This window comes from Vanacampus margaritifer, chromosome 2 (assembly GCF_051991255.1).
Source record: "Vanacampus margaritifer isolate UIUO_Vmar chromosome 2, RoL_Vmar_1.0, whole genome shotgun sequence".
NCBI lineage: Eukaryota > Metazoa > Chordata > Actinopteri > Syngnathiformes > Syngnathidae > Vanacampus > Vanacampus margaritifer.
Window position 1 is genome coordinate 37,502,715 of NC_135433.1, and position 21,922 is coordinate 37,524,636.

General features: G+C 36.4%; 2 protein-coding genes across 6 annotated transcripts in view; both read right to left on the reverse strand.

The window, feature by feature from the left end:
• Positions 1 to 5,227: 5,227 nt before the first annotated feature.
• On the reverse strand, positions 5,228 to 9,968 carry LOC144043698 (nicotinamide riboside kinase 2-like). 2 transcript variants are annotated; one of them, XM_077557604.1, is made up of 8 exons: positions 9,183 to 9,968; positions 9,016 to 9,106; positions 7,679 to 7,727; positions 7,260 to 7,437; positions 7,104 to 7,175; positions 6,921 to 7,027; positions 5,592 to 5,677; positions 5,228 to 5,456 (listed from the first exon to the last, which is right to left on the reverse strand). In XM_077557604.1, the coding sequence occupies exons 1-7, from the start codon at positions 9,206 to 9,208 to the stop codon at positions 5,592 to 5,594; spliced, it is 609 nt and encodes a 202-aa protein (XP_077413730.1). In that variant the 5' UTR covers positions 9,209 to 9,968; the 3' UTR covers positions 5,228 to 5,456. The 2 variants fall into 2 exon arrangements, with proteins under 2 accessions (XP_077413730.1, XP_077413729.1); XM_077557603.1 differs by having other exon boundaries at positions 6,921 to 7,030.
• A 632-nt stretch (positions 9,969 to 10,600) lies between these two features.
• The window catches only part of LOC144043624 (caytaxin-like), a 38,195-nt gene continuing 26,873 nt past the window's right edge, over positions 10,601 to 21,922 (reverse strand). For all 4 annotated transcript variants that reach the window (XM_077557459.1, XM_077557457.1, XM_077557458.1 and 1 more), the window contains 11 exons: positions 21,418 to 21,473; positions 21,133 to 21,342; positions 20,794 to 20,952; positions 19,462 to 19,564; positions 19,260 to 19,391; positions 19,098 to 19,184; positions 18,929 to 19,027; positions 18,797 to 18,823; positions 17,725 to 17,778; positions 17,472 to 17,520; positions 10,601 to 11,074 (listed from right to left, as the gene is read on the reverse strand). In XM_077557459.1, coding sequence (XP_077413585.1) covers positions 17,481 to 17,520; positions 17,725 to 17,778; positions 18,797 to 18,823; positions 18,929 to 19,027; positions 19,098 to 19,184; positions 19,260 to 19,391; positions 19,462 to 19,564; positions 20,794 to 20,952; positions 21,133 to 21,342; positions 21,418 to 21,473 — 967 coding nt within the window. In that variant the 3' untranslated portion in view covers positions 10,601 to 11,074; positions 17,472 to 17,480. The remainder of the gene's footprint in view (positions 11,075 to 17,471; positions 17,521 to 17,724; positions 17,779 to 18,796; positions 18,824 to 18,928; positions 19,028 to 19,097; positions 19,185 to 19,259; positions 19,392 to 19,461; positions 19,565 to 20,793; positions 20,953 to 21,132; positions 21,343 to 21,417; positions 21,474 to 21,922) is intronic.

The window sequence follows — 21,922 nt, forward strand, 5'->3', positions numbered from 1 at the left end:
CTGATTGGTTAGCACGTCCGCCTCCCAGTGCAGAAGACGTGAGATCGAGTCCGGGCTACGGCCTTCCTGGGTGGAATTTGCATATTCCTTCCGTGCTTGAGAGAGTTTTCTCCGGGTACTCCGGTTTCCTCACACATTCCAAAGATGTGCATAATTGGCAGGTTAATTGAACACTCCAAATTGTCAATAGGTGTGATTGTGTGGATGGTTGTTTGTCTCTGTGTGCCCTGCGATTGGTTGCAGACCAGTTCAGGGTGTACTACTGCCAAAAGCCGGCTGGGATAGGCTCCAGCGCCCCCTCTTGTGACCCTTGTGAGGACAAGCTGTTAAGAAAATGGATGGGTGGATGGATGGACATTTAAAATTCAATTAAAATATTGAATTATACAATTTTCGATTTTTTTTTCTGTACACCCAAAACTATTGTGTTCGTGTTTGGCATTATCAGCAGAAAAACCTATAGTGCGTGTAGTTATAAAATCTACCAGGCGAGGGCAATGTCGCCAAACTGATCTACCACTGCCCACGGGGATCTTGGGAATGTCGTGTCCACACGTTTATGAAATAATAATAATAATAAATGTCTTATTTATTGTCCCCACACTTTTTGGAACGCAAATGTAATCATTTGGAATGGAAGAAGTTCTTTAATTAATAGTAGATAGCAATGCTCCAAAATACATTAACCCATGCACCACCACCCTCAAATTTGTGTTTCTTAAAAATATCATGACTTTTGTTTCTAAAAAATATTTTTTCAAAATACAAAAAAAAAAAGTACAGTATAACTTCATAGTTTGCCACACAAATATAAACCCATGTTCTAAAAATAAATATGACTAATAGTACAAAGATATGTAATTAGTCAACATAAAACAAAAACATTTACACCTTGTGTATTTAAAACATAATTTAGCCTTTAAGTCTGCTATCTTAATGCTAATGGTAATTAGCATCTACTATATGTTGTGGTGCTTTAATCCTTGGACTGAACATAACAATGCATTCACATGTAGACAGAATAAACTGACAGTCATATATCCTTTATCCTCTTCTTAGAACGACTAATAATTAAAGCTGTACTTATGAGTTTAGACTACTTGATTTAAAAAAAAAAATGGTTGCGAAATATGAACGTAAACTACCACAGGAAGTTTGGATGGAGCTCACACAGTTGACATTGTCACACCGTGTCCATTCGAGCCGCGCAACTCTCGGCCCATCCAAATAGGGACAATCTGCGTGTGATTCTATTTTCGGTGTTGCACGTCCCACCCAGTGGCATTCCCGCTCGCTTTATAAGAGCGCCGCATCCTGGGCACTGGTTTGGCACAAGACCTCCCAGAGCACAACATGTAAAAGGCACACATAATAGCCAGTAAGTATTATGATATCATGACGCTGTATTGAGACTTGATTGTGTGTGGAAAGTAAAGCAATCACATTAAAATGTTACCACCCAAAAAAAAAAGGCGGCAAACTAACCTTTACGTTCTGCTTTGGAAATAAAACACTTGAATACTTGACGCTTTGAATATATGTTATAATCTGTAGGTGTCCTCCATGGCCTTGCTTCATGATGATGATGATATATGGAATACACAACTTAATGATAAGAGCCACACACTGCAGGTGAGATGCTGAAAACATTATTTTCACGCAATGATAGCTAGCTAGCTAGCTAGCTAGATAGCTAACTAGATAGATAGATAGATAGATGTGATGTGATGTGATGTGTGATTGACAAGTGCCAATTTTACGCACCAGCCTTCACCTTTTGTCTCATGTGTCTTTAAACATATCAGCGTGACTTGATGGTTTATTATAGCTGGGTAGCCTGTGTGTGTGTGAGAGAGAGAATGTGCGAGCATGTGTTTGTGTGCAGTCATGCTTATCCAATAGAAAGGCACGTGACTTGTATGGCAAACTGCAATAATAAAGGGTGTTTTTTGAGCGACTAGCTCCCTAACCGTGTCAGTGAAAAGTGAGCTTTATGATCTTTTACATACAGATCTTAATTGTATTGGATCTCATTAGAATTGTGCAGTTGTAGTCTGCCACTTATTTTACTAATTGACATTCATGACATGGAAAATACTTTACATTAGATGTCATTGCCACAAATCTTAGAGAGAAATATAATTTAACATTATTAATATTAATGTACATTGCAATATTTGTAATATTAATACATATACCTGTATAACAATTGTTAGGTGTTTTTATTTATTATAAAATAATTTGCTACTTGCTAATTTGGTAGTTAATTAAAAATATGACTATGACTTTTTAATTAGGATTTTTTTTTTGCAAACACTTGGACTTTTGCTCAATTAGAAAATGTACAACTATTGTTCTCATTAAATTACAATAATCTAAAAACCAAACTCTTTTCAAAAATACAAAAGTTTATTTATTCATAAGATTGTAACTTTGTACCTAAAAAACAATAAATTAAAAAATAAGTTTTATAAAAAAAAAAGTGTGAAAAAACATTTTCTTAAGAATTTAGGATGACAACTTTTTACTTAAAAAGAATGAATCAAAAATGTATTTTTAAATGAAAAACACAGCTTTTTCTGAGTAATACACTTTCTTCATAAAATTACAACTTTTTATAAAAAAAATATTAATTAAAAAATACTTTTAAAATGCAACTTTTTAACTTTTTCTTTTCATATAACTTTGTATATACAAAAAACCTAATAAAAATGTATACATTTTTTAAACAAATTTTTATCCCACCAGAAATAAAGTTTTCTCAAAAATCCAACTTTTTCAGAAAAATACAATACACTTTTTTTTTATAGCATTCCCAAAAATTGTAATCTAATAAATACATTAAAACCTTTTTATTTTTTTTTATTAAAAAAAAACATTTTATGGGAAGGATACACTTTATTTGAATTTCGAAAATACATTTAAAAATCAAAACAAATTATTTTAACCTTAATATGTACCTTTTAAGTGAGAATTACACACACACACACACATTTTTATATATATATATATATATATTAGTGTCTATTTCTTTCTTTTTTTACAGAAGTAAAAAAAAAAAAACTATTCTAAACACGTCTGCCCTTTTATAATGCGAATGACACCACTCCCACAAGACACACGCATTCATACACACATTCATCTCCCATGTCCACCAAATAAGGAGGGCCGGACTGTATTTTTGGTCGTTGCCATGGTGATGGCTGACGTGGGAGCCCGTTATCGAGTTGTCACCTTACCCCGCCTCCGCCCAGCAACCGACCTGTGGTCCAGTGGCGTGTTTCTAAAATAACTCCCTCCCACCTGACACCTCCGACACTTGGCCTGAATATAAAATGTCAGGCCAGCTGCCATGCACTCAAGAGCTGGTATGTTAAGACCAACGCCCCCTCAAACATATCACAAGACCCACTTCAAAAGTGTTTGTAACATATTATATGTGCTTACGAATAGACATCCTGTACATTTTTTTCCGACTGAGTTTTCTACAAGTATTTGAGCCCTGCACTTAAGTATTAGCAATTATCAAATCATTTTTAAAACAGTAGTACCTCGACTTACAAATGACCCCACTTGTATTTATTTATTTTTTTTGTGTTAAGGCCCATTACAGCTTGAATTGTTTTCTTGACTTGTGAGCAAAAATTTGAGCGACGAATGCTAGTTACGTGGCAGCAAAACTCCACAAAAACGTAATTTCTGCAGCTAGTGAACTAGCTTAATGCTAAAACGCAATGCAAAAAGCAATAGATGGGCTAACGAAACTAGCATTAATATAATTATAAATTTTTAAACAACTTATATTTACACAAGTGGTGGCAACACATGTAAACAGAGCCTACAACAATACTAACAGGTATATTTTCTTTACCCACAGAGAAAAATGAATGAATAGTTTTGCACTTTAGTTGTAAACGTTTTCTTCTGTTTGATCACTGATCTTCATGTACTTTGGTGCACAAACTCTTTAACCGCTGTAGAAGAATTTTGGAGCCCACTTTCTTTCTTTGCAGAATCAGCCATATTGGAGCGTTTTTGAGAATGTACTGACCATTAAAATGAATGATTGAGTGAGTGAATTTATTTCAAATGTATAAAATTCATTTAAAGTCATACCACAGAAGCTATGACCAATTAGTGCGTGCTTGTGCGTGTACGTGTGTGTGAGACTGACTTTTTTCTTGGCAAATATTATCTAATCTAGTTTGCTAATTATACATTATAATACATCATCTATTAATTAGTGCTGTCAAAGTTAAAGCGTTAACTGATTAATTAATCACAAAAAATGGTTGTATTAATCATAAATTAACGCAGATTAATCGCACTATTCATTTTGACCATCGATTATCCTTTAGCGTGACAGTGGATGGCTACGTTTAAGGTAGCACAGGTTGTGTTTTAGCAATAAACATAATTACATGCATTACAGTAAAGCATTTAATAAATGTTTGCGTATGACATTTAGAATATTTTTTCATGTCAACATTTTGGGGTCATATTTTCCCCATTTTAAATTATGCAAGTAATTAACTGATTAGAAAAAGAGGAGGATGAGCGTGTGCAGTGGATCAAAAAATGTTGAAGACGTTCTCATAACATTAAATGCCAAAAGAAACAACTCTTGGTGGTGCTCTTCAAATTTGGCGGGGAAAAATGTTGATAAAAAGCCATTTTTTAAAATTAAGCGATTAATCGTGATTAATCAAAATTCTACAATGTGATTAATCTGATTAAAAAATGTCATCGTTTGACAGCTCTACTATAAATATATGTATACAGTAATCAGTGTAATATCAACACATTTGATATTTGATCATATACTGTATGATAAATTAAATATATTTTTTGTTATTTTTATATTTTCAAAAAACTATGTGTATATAATATACACTTAAAATATATAATATATATTGCACAACAATAATCAGTATAAAAAAATAAAACCCAATATCTGCAAATAAAAAAAAAATATATATTGCGCTTTAAAAAGAGATGTTTTGCAGGACTTTTATTCAATTGGTACTTATGGTGAAAGGGCAGCTGTTGTAAAAAAATAAAAATAAAAAAACGCTAACAATGGCTTGTTGGTTTTCCTGCTGTTTATTGCATATCATAAATGTTTATGATCTAGGATTTGATCTTATCTGTAGTCTCATAAAACATGAAAACTACTGAGTGAAAAAGACAACAGGAAACAGACTGGAGTGCAACGTTGACTTTATGTGTTTTCGGTTTGACAAACGTGTACAGCAACATGTACATGGATGTTCATTCAACCCGTGCCGAAGCAGGGGAGGCTTTTTTTTAATTATCTTTTTCGGACAGAGTGATACAAAAGACAATGTGTGCTGCTCAGCACAACTATTTACACATTCTACAAGGCGTACATGTCATTAAAATGGTCGTTGTTATTTACATTATCTATACACAAGATCCTCCCAACCGTCATCCTGCTGTGGAGAGACGAAAACAGATGTCAGTGCTAAATATCTATGAATAAATAAATACAATTAAAGTAATAAAAAAAAAGTAACCATCAGAAATCACAATAACCATAATCTATGATATTATCATGATAGTGAATGTACCTATAAGTTGTTGAGGAGGGTGTTCTGGATGCTCTCAAACACGATGGAGTAGATATCGTCTTTCGGAATCATTCCATCGAGGTACTCTAAAGGGGAAATTCAGTGGTTAGACAGCTTTTAGGATGCTGCAAACAAGTCAATTTTATATTTGGGGAAAATGAGCCAGTGCCCCACCAGATCCAGAAGTTAGTGCTTACATGCAAAACAATAAATTGAAATTGAAATTGAAATTAAAAGTTAATTTTTCTCTGCTGCATTGAGAATCTGTACCGCCAGCCAAGTAGACAACATCATGGTTCTGACTGCCGTTAGTTTTTCTTAATAGGCTCACTCAAAAGTACAAATAATGGAGCCCTATGAAGTCTGCCAGTTAACAAGCGAATGTATGTTTAGGTTTATGTACATGTTTGGTATGTACTGTATATCTTTGTCTGCTTACCAGCTTGCTGACTAAGATGGACTCCACATAGTGAGGTTTTGGATGACTTCTTTTCAGTCTAATGATTAGCTTGGTTTAGCCGTCAAGCTAACTTAACAACCTATTCTCTTTTGTCCATTTATGTATTTTCCGAACCACTTATCCAGTTCCAGCAAATATTTACAGCCAGACTAAACTTTAGTAGGCACAATTGCTTGTCCAATACTATAGCCACGTAGCATATTCTTCTTTATCCATAGCGTAGCCTAGTTGTTTCTATTATCAATATTTTTGTTTTTTGTCCTAGCAGCAGGTATGCTAACATAGCAGCCAATTCTTTCCTGCCCAGATAAGTAGCTAGCTACGCTAGTTTAGTAGGTCGAGTATATTGTCCAGTAGTTTAGTTATGTATCTTGTTCTTTTATATCAGAAGTTTAGCCATGTCCTTTTTTGTCTGATTACCCAAGCTAGTTTCACAGGGAGGCTGATTAGCAGCCTATTCTTTCCTGTTTAATAAGTAGCTAAACTTTACAATTAAGCAGGTATCTGTTGCCCTACTTATGTTGCGTACATGTTGTTTTAGTCTTGAACAGTTTCCTTTCTTTTTTTTTGGGGGGGGGGGGGGAGTCTGAGCTAATTTTAGTCCATTGATTTTTTGATTTTGTTGTTGGTCTGAGCTAATTTTAGTCCATTGATTCTCCTGGTTTAGCAGTCAGGCTAACAGCAGCCAAGCTTGCTGATGAGGCAGGGTACATTAGCACCTAGCTAAGCTAACAGCTTGTTCATTGGTTGGCCCAGTTATAGTGGGCTAGTTAAACACCTTGTGGTTTCATTGATTATTATTATTTTTTAACTATGTAGTCTATCAAAAGGAAAAGGGGCTGTTACCCCACCATTGCTCATCTTCGTACCTATTCTGTCACATTGGCTCTCCATTTGTTTGCGATGCTTCAGATACATGGGCCAGACATGGCCGTCGAACAGACCGGGAGGGTCGGGGACCGTGTATGTTCTCGTACTGCTGAGACACAATGAAAACCGTATTAGAGGACTGCTGTGACTGTTGTCGTGACAACGGTGAGATAGTCCGCTACCTTCTCCTCGTCTTGCACTCCTCATAAGGAAGAGAAATGTAGAAGCAACTGTCGTACACGTCGATAAGAGGCCTGCAGGGAGATGAGATCCTGTTATGATGAGCTTTTTGAGGTCTGGAGGTTACCAGTGACGTGTCAGGAGGAGGGGTGACCCACTTGTAGTTGTAGATGAGGAAGCCCTCCACGAGGAGAATATGGATCCCCTTCTGGTCCGAGCCGTATTCCTCGGCTTCTGGTGACAGGCTGACGCCATGGGAGCGGGCAAACTTGACCGGGTTCTCCTGCCAGCCTTTCACTGTGCTGACCATGGCTTCCATGTCCAGCGCCGAGATGACTGGCAGGGAAAAAGGGACAAAGAAAAGGCCGTTTCAGCACATTGGGCCTCACCAATGTGCTGTTAACACACATTAGTCACTGTTAGTGAATGTCTCTGGCATTCACAAGGAATACTGTGTGAATGTACTGTTTTTAGATTTAGGATTGGATTGGTTACCAAACCAAAAAAATGGGAAATGTGCAGGAAAGGAAAGGTACATTACTGCATATGGTTTTCCTACACGGAAATCCATTCTTACCATCCCACTGTCTAAAGCCGTCCTCCCCGACTTCTATTTGATCGGGTTTCTGAAATAACAGTCACCAGTAAAACATTGCTGCAACCTAGTAAACCTGTCGCAGCTGATCACACCTGGACAGGGCAAGTCAAGGACCCGTCTCCACCTAAAGGAGTGCGCCATCTTTTTAGGGGGTTATTGTGGTTGGAGTCGCACAGGATAGTTAAGCATATTTAGGGGCGTGCTCACTCTTCAGTGCAAGAATGCTTGAAAAGATCGCAAGAGGGACAAACAAAAACGTGGGGGTTCACTCATCCTCGTAGCAGAAGAAGGATGAGATGAAAATGTTTTGGGGGGTTAATTTAGTGGATCATACCGATGAGGTATTTCACAACCCGGTAACGCAACTGAGGGATTCAAAACATTTTTGCAGTTTTTCATTCATCAAAACCTACAGACCACATATTTCAGGTAGTTCATTTGGACGATTGTATCGACCCAAAAGAAAGATTAGGCGTGACATTGGCCCGTCCTTGCCATGATATAACACGAAGCCTTGTAAAAATACACGGACTGAGAAGGAACGTCTGCATTGACCCGGACCCATGGACGTGAACCTGCTTCAGTCAGTGCTCGGTCCGTGTATTTTTTCCAGGCTTCGTGCCATAAAGCACTCGCCGAAAGGTGGGTTGATGTCACAGCAATTTTGACCAGCTTTGGCAAAACATTTGGGGTGTTCATCTAGACTAGATATCTCGTAGCACAGGAAAACAAAAACAATAGGCACTGGATAAAAAACGTTTTGGGGCGTTAATTTGGTGGACCCTACAAACTTCAGTAGGTATCGCATAGATTAGGAAAAGCAAAAGTTAGCTATCAGATCCAGATACTTTATCTCGCCGCTCAGAAACAAAAAAGCAGAAAAACATTTAGGAAGTCAATTCAGTACATCCTTCACACTGCGTATTTCGCAAAACGGAAAAGTAAAGTGGGAAAAGATCGGGAGTCACTGAGAGTCTAGTGGTACACATGGCTGATTCCCACTCAGTTACTGTCGACCAGTTTGATTTTCTGTCCGACCGCAAGATCTGTAATCGATTGGCGATGGATCCTGGATTGGTCGCTTACTAAAGTTACCAGTTTACCAAATTTCTCTCTACAAAAACCTTTACGGTTGCTGTCGTAGCCAATCAAAGCTCACGTTTCTTTTGGACTTTAAGAGGGGACGCTGGACCTTGATGATTGGCTGTCCAGGAGACAATCAGCCACTTGTGTTACTAGGCTACTGCCATGGCAGGACAGAATTTGAGGCTTGTGTCCTCATGTGCAAGCGTACCTTCATCGCCATCAACTCTTACCTTGAAAAAGTCATCCTGGTGCACCACGCAGCAGTTGGGCAACGTCCTGAGTAGTTTGTTAGTCAGGGTGGTTTTGCCACCGTTGGTCACGCTGAGGAACGGACAAACGGAAATGACCTTTTGCTGTCAAGAACCTGGACTTCAGACGGGCTCAAACGGATACTCACCCTCCAATACCGATAATGAATTTCATGTTGGTCGCCTTTTTTTTTGTTTTTTGAATTCAGTAACTAAAAGATGGGGAACCCCGCTACGCTAAAGCTATCTCAAAGCCTTCTCCTCTCTCTCGGACCTCAGCCGTTCCCCCCCTTTTACTACTTCATTGATAGACAATCTCGGCGTGAGCTATTTAAAGGACGAGAGTTGCCCGGAGCGCCAATCAGATCGCTTCTCCTGGAGGAGGCAGGCTCTCATTTGCATACAAGCCCAAAAATGTTCCACCTGCTGTGGAGGAGGGTCAGGGGCAGGAATGTGGCACCTCAGAAGCTTCTTAAAACGTGATTTGATGCCAAGCTGCCAACATGGATGAGATTTTAGCGAGTAGTCCTAAATTTAAACACTTCAAGTGAATCATAAGTGTTTAGGAGTTTTTAAGGGGAAAACCATGGTGGCGCTTTCATGGCGCTATATTTAGCTCACTCGGCGTCACACATTTTTCTGATGCAACTGGATGGATTGTGTGGCAGCAAGCCATGTGACTGGCAGCCTAAGCGAGTCATTGCAGCTCTCAGGCGTCATAAAAAAAAATAAAAAAATCCCTTGCAGAGAGAGGTGCTGACTAACTGCAAGCTGCATGTATCTCATGTTTGTTGTGTTTATGGCTAGAAATCATTGGTTAGCTTATACAGTGATACCTCGGAGTTTGAACATAATTCGTTCATGCGAAGTGTTCAAAGTCCGAATTGTTCAACCTCCAAAACATTTTTTCCCATAGGAAATAATGTAAATGCAATTAATCCGTTCCCAAGCTCCAAAAACAAAAATTTATGTAAAAAACATGTACACTTTGTGCAGTATTTTAAACACTAAAAAATACCTTACCTTTTTTTGTCGTGGTGTGATGGCATCAGTGGATGATAAATGCTATGTTAATGCTAGCTTTAGTTCAGTTTGTGTATTTTACATTGGGCATATTGTTAGACTACTAAGCAGTCCTTGTGTGCGTCAGGCACAATGTTGAACAGCTAAGGGGGGTCCTCGTGCCAGTATTTACAGAAGTAGTCACGGTAGTTACAACGGCGCGATAATCTCCTTCGTAGCTCTGTATGTTTTTCTTTGCTGCCACTGGCACTGTTGTCTTTCTTTGAGCTCATGGCGAAGAAAATTGTCGTGGAAAAATCAAAATGCACTCGCGAGTATGGAGCACCTCCGGGAAAATTCACGATCTGACTGGAAATGAGCAGTGCATCGCCTCAACTACCGCAACGTGATCGGCTCCCCGTTTTCAAGGTAGGTTCGGCTTAGCTTGCTTTGCTTGGGTGTTCGAATCTCCGAGGCATTTTTCACAGATATTTTGTTTGAAGTCTGAATTGTATAAATTCCGAGACTCCGAGGTTCCACTGTATAAGTAAATGATGACCACACGTGCAGCAATGACAAGCTTGTTTATTCTTTGACAGTTCCCTTTATATTACAAATAGAAGGTCACATTTTTTTATTTAGAAATAACACTTTTCTCACCTCTGAATTGACTTCATTTGTTGACAATTTCCATCTGGCAAAAACAACACATTAATGACAGAAAACAAAAGGATATCTACACGCATGCCACCTTTGCATCGTCCACAGAAGCTCCCAAAACATCATTGTACATGACTCAACCACATGGCATTCAGAAGAACAAAATATGTAAGACAATAAGACACATTTTTTCCCTCCCCCAAAAAACACAACCCCACAGTCCCTTCATGCGAACGAAGAGAGTAAAGCTTTTCAGTAGGAGCTTGTGTGAAGCATGTCCTTCATGTCCTTGATGGGATGTGAGTGACAAATGATTGTCTTGCATGTTTCACATCCAGTCAAGTCGTCTCGACTCGAGCAGTCGTCAACATCCGAAGCTCTGCGATGCAAACACAAGATTACGTTGGTTTCCACCTTTACACCTAAAGGACTACAACTTTGATCCAAACATCATAGCACAATCCAAAGGAAGTCAGGGTCAGATATGATGTTGGACACCATGAGAATATGCCTCCTAGTGGTGTTACACAGTAAATGCAATCATAATACCTCGAGCATAAAGTTCCCTCGGTGAGTTTTGAGGATTTGCTAGGGGAGACCGATATCGGCCGGGACGATTATATTGTTGCTGTTAGATGGCATTTTGATGAATATTGGCATTGATTTTTTTTTTTATCTAATGGCCAATAAGAGATCAATTTAAAACTGTGATAACTTCAAGGGATCTATGTATTTATTTATTTTAATGTTCACTTGACTTTATAAGAAATGCTGCTGACCTTGAGAACTCCCTGAACTTTTTGTCTTTGAAATTAAAAAAAGGAGTGAAAGTTTAATGTTTTAGTTATTTTTTAATTTTTTTAAAGCTTTACGTGCTGTATAAAACTTTAGGGAGCTATTTACTTATTTTAGTTTTATTAATGTGATTGTTTATTATGATATGCTGATGAGGTTGGCAACTCCTTGCACTTTTTCTTAGAATTAAAAAAAAGAAAAGAAAGATTTCCATTGTCAAAGAGGAAAAAAGAGGAGCCATCAAACTGTTGAAGTCTGTATTATTATTATTATTATTTGATACCAGTATTTTCCATTTTACTGCAAATTAATATTGGCTCCAAATATCATTATTGGCCTCCTTTTCTATTAATAATCGGTATCTGTATCAGTCCTGAAAAAACCTTAACCTAAAGTATGTCTATAATTTGCTATATAATTGTTTTTCCAAACCACCTACCATTAATATTCTTACGGGGAAAATTTTTTTTTTCACAGTTTTTCTGGACAGAGTGAAGTCTTCAATCTTGTCTTGATAATAATTATAATAATAGCATTAAATGTAATTTGAGCAGATTTGTTTCAGAAATGTGTATCAAAGTGGTGGTAGGCCTTTGCATTTAATCAGTAGCCAAGAAATAGTTCACATCTTAAAAAAGGTTGGTGACCCCTGAACTAGCAGATGGAGTTCAATATTTTTGTAAATCTACATTATTGATTCAACGTCACGTCACCCATGTCTCCAAAACAGTATCCCCAAACTGACTATAGCTCTTATAAAGATTTCCAATTGAAAACACATAATGAGACAAAGTATAGGAATTTTGCAGAGACTTTTTCTCAAATTCAGAGATGAGAACAAAAAAAAAATGCAAATAATGAAAATAAATGAAATAATGCAATAAAGGAAATCAACGTTCTCCGATGCAGAACCGATGAAAGAATGTATAGAATGAAGTGATGGATGCGATACTTGAAGGCAAACAAAAGAAGAAATGAAAATCAAGCAAGTCCTCTTCTCAGATTTCCCAGCATAGCACGCAGACAGTCGGAATGATTTTACTGGCAGCGGCTCGTGATCGATTTGGGCAGCCGTGTGATGGGATGTCACACCACTGACGCCACTCATATTGATCAGATGCAAGGTCAAAAGTGGCTCAAAAATGGGATTTTGTTGGACATGTCAACATGAAAATGACATCTCCTACTTCAGCTCGCAATGCTGTTGTTTTGAATGGACATGACTTTTTGTTCTAAATGTTTCAGATGTGGCCTGAACCACCTCTAAATAAATATGAAATCTGCTTGTGGGAAATGAGAACCGAATTTTTATTTACAATTGAATCCACTTTTTTTTTTAAATGTCAAAATACAGTGGTGCCTCGAGGCATGAGTGCTCTGACTTATGACTTTTTCAAGATACGAGCTATCGTTTAGCACATTTTTTGCTTTGACTTGTGAATGGAAATTTGAGAAATGAGCGCTGAATGGTGCCAATAGACTCAACTCAAGTTTTTCAAAAAGAGGCTTCAAGCTATTTTGATGACACTTTCGCCTGAGGTTTACTGTCAAACTACACATTAAACAAAGAAAATTATTTAAAACAACCAAATTGTGTTGTGCTGTTTTTTAATTTTTTTTTTTTAGCCATATTGTGTTGCTTAAAATCTGCTTAGCTTAAGGCTAACAAAGCCAATCACTGTAGGTGAGCTAACAAATAGCATTGGTGTCTAGATTCTTTATCCTCTGCAGTTTATGCGATGCGGTCGTATGAAAAGTTGGCTGTGACTTAATCATCCAAAGTGTGTCAATGCTTCTTCCCCGGCTTGAACCCTGTCGAGCATTCCCAGACCAGCTGAAGGCTTATGGAGCGCTCACAAACGGCGAGCGGGCCGAGCGCACTGCAAATTTCCTCCGATTTCAGGACAGCATGTGCGACCGGCGCGGATCAATTTGCCTGGTCCGGGTTTGGCCTGGGGTTTTGCCGGTTAAAAATAGAAGCTATCAGGCGTGTGCAGGACGACTTAAAAAGATTAGCAGCTGCGCTTTATGTAACGCGGGCGTCCTCAGGGAATATGAGGTGCGAGGATCTTGTGACACACACATATGAGCGCGCAAGCACACACACAATCTGGGCCTGGATGTGATTTAGGACACCTTTAAGTAAAGCCAAAGAACACATTCATAGTTAATCCTGTGATGTTCATAAAATCCTCATTAATTGGACTGGAGTGTCGTATTACAAATGCACAAAAGACGAAAAGCACAGCTCAATTTTTTGGATAAAGGGTCACAAAAAAGTTCAAGAAAACGCAAAATACAGCCTTCATAAAGTGAAATTTGTAAATGGCATAGGCCTACTGTAGAAGTGTTAATGGCTGCCATGTATTTTATGTGGTGAAAAAAAGAAAACCAAAGAAAAAGCATAGCCACTTTTCTTGGTGATTTATAAAAAATATATATTTTTTCTTTTTACAAAATGTAAGTTTTTCTCAGACTTTTGTCAATTATTTTTTGTCAATTAAATAATTAGTGTAATAAAATTAGTATAAAATAGGAATAATAAACAATTACAGTATTAATTTAATAATACATATAAACTATAATATCTAGAATATTTACCAATTAGATTATTAAAATGTTTAGCTAAATAGTGCTCCATGTGCAAACTTCTGTCAAATCAATTCATATTGAATTAAAGCTGTAGAATTTATAGCTGGAATAAAATTGGGGGTTTATATCTTGGTGTTTTATATATAAAAAAAGTAACAGTTTGTTTCTTTTTACAAAAATTAAAAGTTTTTCTCAGACTTTTGTCAATTAAATAATTAGTGTACTAAAATTTGTATAAAATAAGAATAATAAAAAATTACAGTATTAATTTAATAATACATATAAACTATTATATCTAGAATATTTAACAATTAGATTAACAAAATTAGCTAAATAGTGCTCCATGTGCAAACATCTGTCAAATCAATTCATATTGAATTAAAGCTGTAGAAAAGATTTTAAAATTCTTCTGCCGGTCTCGTCTAGAAATCACTGAACAGTTTGGATCTTGAATATATCAAAGAAATGCTAATTGAATTTAAACGCAGTGGGGCTCTAAGGTCTGCAGACCCGGCCGGGTCTATTAGTGCAGCTCAGACTTCAAAGCAAACATGGTGAAGCAGCATTTAGCTGTCATGCTGCACGCAACTGGAATAAGCTGCAAATAGAAGTGACATTTTATTTCTTGACTTCATTTTCAAATGTTTGAAATGTTTTTAAAGTCTTCTGTTAATGTGTTTGTCGTTGCATGTTCTTTTAGTCATTTTGGTAAGCTAGTTGATATGTTCTCTTCCTTGCTTCTGAATTTCGCTCTTTTGAATGCCTTTTCTCTATTCATTTATGCGCTTGACTTCAAAATGACAAAAATGGGCGTAGCCCACTCTTGTTCTCCGTGTCTCAATTTACCAGAGAGGGCTACATGCTACATGTGATTGGATAACAATATCTTTTTTGTTTAGTCACACTCATTATGCAATACATTTTTTGGACTATGTAATAATATCATCTATCAAGTTGTAATATGCCTAACTTTTATGATCTTATGATCTTGCCAAGCAGGAGCTGAGCGTTAGCATGACTTGTCAAAGTGTCGGAGCTCACTGTACATTCCCCATCTCAGCTGCTCCGTAACATTGGATCTCACGGCTCCTGAGCCGGGATCTCCCCTTTCTTGACATTCCAACCCACCACCCCAGCGGACGCTCAAAGATTCTCAAAGTGTGCTAGACGACTGGCGTGCCACTCGTGGTACGCAGGCTCTCTCTAGTGGTATGCAAAACAAGCACTGAATTCAATACATGTAACATTAGTCACATTTTAAACATGAAATATAATTACACATACTAGAAAAAAAAAAGCTTGTGTCATACAGCCTTTTTCCAGCACTGTGCTATTTTTTTACTTTTCATTTTTATTTTTCAAGTACAGTGCTTTTTTTTTCTCTATCAAATTGGATATATTTAATGTTTAAGTAAAGGACTAATGCATTTGCATTTAATCTTTAAGGACTATTTAAAAACATTTAACTATTACATTTTTTTTATCTGCAATACATGTAAAATGAACAATATATAAGTAGTTTTTTTTAACTTGCTAGAAAAAAAAGCTTGTGTCATACAGCCTTTTTCGACTTAAAAAAAAAGAACAAAAAATCCAGCACTGCTATTTATTATTATTATTATTTTTTCAAGTACAGTGCTTTTTTTTCTATTAAATTGGATGTATTTAACGTTTAAGTAAAGGACTAATGCATTTGCATTTATTATTTGAGGACTATTTAAAAACATTTATTTAACTATTTAAAAAAAACTTATCTGCAATACATGTACAATGAACAATATATAAGTAGGTTTTTTTTTACCTACTAGAAGCTTGTGTCATACAGTATTTTTCAACTTAAAGAAAAACAAAAAAATCCAGCACTGTGCTATTTATTATTATTTTCAAGTACAGTGCTTTTTTTTCTATTAAATTGGATGTATTTAATGTTTAAGAAAAGGACTAATGCATTTGCATTTAATCTTTAAGGACTATTTAAAAACATTTAACTATTACATTTTTTTTATCTGCAATACATGTAAAATGAACAATATATAAGTAGTTTTTTTTAACTTGCTAGAAAAAAAAGCTTGTGTCATACAGCCTTTTTCGACTTAAAAAAAAAGAACAAAAAATCCAGCACTGCTATTTATTATTATTATTATTTTTTCAAGTACAGTGCTTTTTTTTCTATTAAATTGGATGTATTTAACGTTTAAGTAAAGGACTAATGCATTTGCATTTATTATTTGAGGACTATTTAAAAACATTTATTTAACTATTTAAAAAAAACTTATCTGCAATACATGTACAATGAACAATATATAAGTAGGTTTTTTTTTACCTACTAGAAGCTTGTGTCATACAGTATTTTTCAACTTAAAGAAAAACAAAAAAATCCAGCACTGTGCTATTTATTATTATTTTCAAGTACAGTGCTTTTTTTTCTATTAAATTGGATGTATTTAATGTTTAAGAAAAGGACTAATGCATTTGCATTTAATCTTTAAGGACTATTTAAAAACATTTAACTATTACATTTTTTTTTATCTGCAATACATGTAAAATGAACAATATATAAGCAGTTTTTTTACTTACTAGAAAAAAAAGCTTGTGTCATACAGCCTTTTTCGACTTAAAAAAAAGAACAAAAAAATCCAGCACTGTGCTATTTATTATTATTTTATTTTTTTCAAGTACAGTGCTTTTTTTCTATCAAATCGGATGTATTTAACGTTTGAGTAAAGGACTAATGCATTTGCATTTAATCATTGCATTTAAGGACTATTTAAAAACATTTATTTAACTATTTAAAAAAACTTATCTGCAATACATGTACAATGAACAATAATATATAAGTATTTTTTCTTTTCATATATTCAAGTGCAGTATTAAAGTTCAAATTGTGCAAAATGTTCTAATGGCTTGTGATAATAAATACCAGTAGTCACATTTCATATTCTACTAATTATGGTTATTAGTGTATGTTCATATAAAGTCCAATTCTCTGTAGTGCTATTTCATTATTAAAAAATAAATACACATCTTTGTTGATGTTTTTTTGGAGGGCTGGAATGTAAAAATGGCATTTACATTCACTTCAATATGGAAAGATAATTTGAGACAGAACAAATGAACCTTCCAAGTCAAGGAAGGCACCACCGTCTACTTTTTTGAAAAAATAAAAATAAAAAATCTTGTTTTTGATGACTTAGGTCTACTACATTACCGTGTTTTATTGTTGGTCATGAATGTGGTAATTCTAGAGCCAAGTATTTTGTGAAGTGGTACATGGTATAAAAAGTTTGAGAAGCAAAGGTCGAGTTCCCTGAGATTGGCGATTGGCCAAACGCGGGAGTCGGGGATCCCACCGACATTGCAAGCCGGCTCTGGCGTCACGCCAAACTCACCTTGGAATGTCAGATGTCGCGGCCAATCTCGGCCATCGTTGGCTTCGGCCTGGAAGGAGAAAACCTTCAGTCATTGTACATGAATGCTTCAAGCTCGTTCTTGAAACTTCTTGAAATGAAATGTCATATAAAGCTAAAATTAACTTCACTAAATTACTACCGGAAGTAGAAATCATTTTCGTTTGCTTGTGTTTGACTTGACATGTCAAAATGTGTCTGTGGGCGTGTACATTACAGTGCAGAATGAGGTCACCTTTCTTTAGGAGGTGGCGAGTTGCCGTTCTCGTTCTGTTGCTCTTGCTGCAGTCTGCACGCAAACAAACACTAGGTAACTGTCAAGCGCCATAACAACAACAATAATAATAATAGATGCAATTCATGGCAAATGGACTGCTTTTTATATAGCGCTTTAACTACACCATATGGTGCCCCAAAGAGCCGACTGCTGCCACAGGGGGCGCTACCAGGTCCAAATCGGGGTTCAGTGTCTTGCTCAAGGACACTATGAACCCACAACCTCACAGATGGGAGACGACCACTTTACCACTGAGCTCTTAACTCATTCACTGCCATTGATGGCTATAGACGTAAAAAATTCATCTGAACTATTTTTATTAGTTTAACATTTTTTTTCCACTTTTGCTAACAAGAGTATGAAAACCTAGAAAAAAAATATTGTAAATTAAGAACAGATATAAAATTTGTGATTAATTGTGAGTTAACTAGTGAAGTCATGCGATTAATTGCGATTAAAAACTGTAATCGCCTGACGGCCCTAATTTTTAATAATCTTTTCTTTACAAAATATATATAGAGAGATTTTATTTTTTTAAAGAAAAGATTATTAAAAAAAAATATATAGAGAGATTTTATTTTTTTAAAGAAAAGATTATTAAAAATTAGGGGCATCAGGTGATTAAAATTTGTAATCGTAATTAATCGCATGACTTCACTAGTTAACTCACGATTAATCACAAATTGTTAATTTGTTCTAAATGTAAAAAAAAAAATCGCGGTTTTCATACTCTTTTTTTATTTTTATTTTTTCAAATTACAATAACACATTTTAATCGGCTGACGGGCCAATTAAAAAAAAAAAATGTTATGTATATGTTAAAAATAAGGGGCCTTTAATCGTAATTAATCGCGTGATAATTTTATATCTGTTAGAAATGTACAATAAAAACAATTCTAGGTTTTCATTAAAAAAATTATGAAAAAAATGTTTAACTAATAGAAATAGTTCACATGAATTTTTGACATCTATGGTCGTCAATGGCAGTGAGTTGCCTAAGTTATTAAATTGCATCTGCAGCAACACTCACCTGGCTTTTATCTTCTCGTCATCATACCTGAAGAGGCGGAACAGATAAGTATATCAAAATGAGCATGACGTGATGCTGATGATGTTAAAAGATTTGGAGCCCGTTGGTGGCCCAGGGTGCGAGGCTACTCACTGCAGCACGCACTCGGGCACCTGCACGTGCTCCATGGGGATGAGCAGGCTCAGCTCGGCCAGCGTGTGCACGTAGCGGATCTTGTTCAGGAATTTGACGCTGCCAAACACACACAGAGATGGGATTAAGGTCAAGTTTTTTTCTTCTTCTTTTAGAAAATGCGACCCACCTGATGAAAGGTCTGGAGATGGCCAGGATGGTCCGGATGAACCACGTCGGGTGAACAATGATGAGACACTTGAGGTTCTTCCTCAATCTGCGATGACAATAATAAAATAAAAAAAATAGCATCTTTTCATCGTTTTCCGACCGCACAACCAAAGACTCTTACTTCCTGTCAATCATCTGGTAGCATCGCTTCAACCAGCCGATGCCGGGCATCTTCCTGCGTGGCGTGGCGCCGTTCAGGTAGACGATCATGTAGTCGTCGGCCACCAGCAGCTCCAGGCTGCTCACCACGTACCTGAACACAAACGCACGAGTGAGTGAACGGAAGGCGGCCTATGAGTGGGCATGCCTTCAAAAGCACCTACAAGAAGAGGTTCTCCATGATGTACGAGTAGTCATCACAGCTGCTGTCTGGGAGGCAGCAGGCCGCAAACACTATGATGGCATTCAGGCCTTCCCCGTAATAGCCTGAATGGGGGAAACGGAGCGAAATACGGCTAAAGCTAAAAAAACAGTGAAATCATGTGTTGTCACATTAAGTTGAATGTATTGTATTGCGTATAATTGAATGTGTGAGTGAATCGTATTGCACAGTACAGGGGTCAGCAAAGAGACATTTTAGGCCAAATACTGTGAATAAAAAATAAATAATGTTTTGAAATATTGGAAGATCGCGATGAATGAAACAGTGTGTTAAGTGTTAGTTTAATGTATTGAGGGGCCAAGAGCTAATTAGAAATGCACCATAACAGAAAAATATGCAGCTTCCATTGTCTTCCGTTTTTGGATTTTTTTTGGTGTTAACTTTTCATGCATCATACATTTTTAGACTTTTCTGCCTTTCCGTAATTTCTTGCAATTTTATTGACATAATATGTTAATTTTCTGCCTCATTTATTCCCTTTTTATACATTTTATGGCTATTTTTTAAAAAAAAATTGGGTCTTTTTTACTATCAAATTTCTGACATTTTTGACAATTTTGTGGACATTTTATGGTAATTTTGGGGATTTTCTCTTTTTGAATGTTTTATTTTCTGTATTTTTTTTCAAATCAATTTTCTGACTTTTATGGCAATTCCAAAGACATTTTATGGTAATTTTCTGCCTTTCTTCTTTTTATTGTTACTTTTTGAAAATTAGCTTTTCTGCCTTTTTAAAAATAAATAAATTCTTTGACATTTTTGGCCATTTCATGGACATTTTATGGTAATTGTCTGCTTTTCCTGTTCCTTTTTTTTTTAAAAACATTTTATGGTCATGTTTTGGACGTTTCATTTACCTTTTGTTTCTCTTTTTCTGACAAAATAAAAATTTGGTCTCTGACATATGAAAAGCTAGAATTTTTTTTTATTGTATTAGAACAGATATAAAATTTGTGATTAATCGTGAGTTAACTAGTGAAGTCATGCGATTAATTGCGATTAAAAACTGTAATCGCCTGACAAATTTTTAATAATCTTTTCTTTAAAAAAAAAAAAATATATATTTTTTAATTTTTTTTTTAAAGAAAAGATTATTAAAAATTAGGGGCATCAGGCGATTACAAATGTACAAAAAAAATTCTAGGTTTTCATACTAAAAAAGTTAAAACCAACAGAAATTGTTCAAATGAATTTTTGACGTCAATAGCTGTCACTGGCAGTGAATGAGTTAAAAAGACACATCAAGTGTGACCCCCGCTCACTGAGAACTCACCCCCGTGCGTGACCACCCTGAGGTACGGCCTGATGACCTGCATGTCGATGCGTTGCTCCTGGTCGCCGATGATGACCGTTCTCCACAGGCGGCCCGACGAATCCCTTTCTTCCTCGCCTTCGCCCGGGAGACACTTGGCACTGGCCACAGGTGTGTCGTCTACATAGAAACAGGAAGAAAGGTTGACCTAGATTGTTATTATTACAATATATGTATCTTTGATTGATATCTTTGATATTGATTCAACATTGATTGAAATTGATTTCATACGAGAGAAAAATGGTCTTGCTCATTTTCAACTTGATGTCATGAGTCCTCACCGCTGTACGTGACACTCACCTTCCCACTCCAGCTCATTGCCATTATTGGCAAAGTCCAGCGAGTCGGTGTCGTCGGGGGTCTCGATGTCGTCCACGTTGATGTCCAGGTCGTCGGAGAGCAGCGAGCCCTCGCTGTGCTCCAGCGACAGGTTCATGTCGGGGGCGGTCAGTGTGCGCCGCTTGGACTGGTCCCTGGCGGACCCTCCCACATTCAGACTACTGGGGGGGTCTACACCAAGAAGACAGTAAGGTAAATGTTACATGACATAAAAACATGATGAAAATATGTCAGTGGTTCACGTACTGGTGGTCCTGTTGTCCATCAGGCCACACGTGGAATCGCCATCTTCTGGAAGAGGCCTGTGGAGATACACAACTTATGTTTTGCCTCATTTTGAGTTTGGTGGGGTTTTTGTGGCAGTTTTTGGTACTGCATGTTCAAGCCTACTAGTAAATAGGGCCATTCGAACACACTCCCAAGATTTGTATTTTTGCAGAATTGAATCTTTATGCTCCCTGGCCAATTAAAGCATGCCAATGAGAATCTTCTTCCAAAATAATTTGGCAAATTGTTCCATTTTAGTAATTTGACAAACTGTTGCATTTCAATAATTTTGCAAATTATTTGATTCCAGTAATTTGGCAAATTATTTCATTTAATAAATTTGGCCTATCGTTTCAATAATGGCAAATTATTTCATTTGAATAATTTTGCAAATTATTTCACCCCAGTAATTTGGCAAATTATTTCATTTAATACATTTGGAAAATTATTTCATTTGAATAATTTGGCAAATTGTTTCATTTCA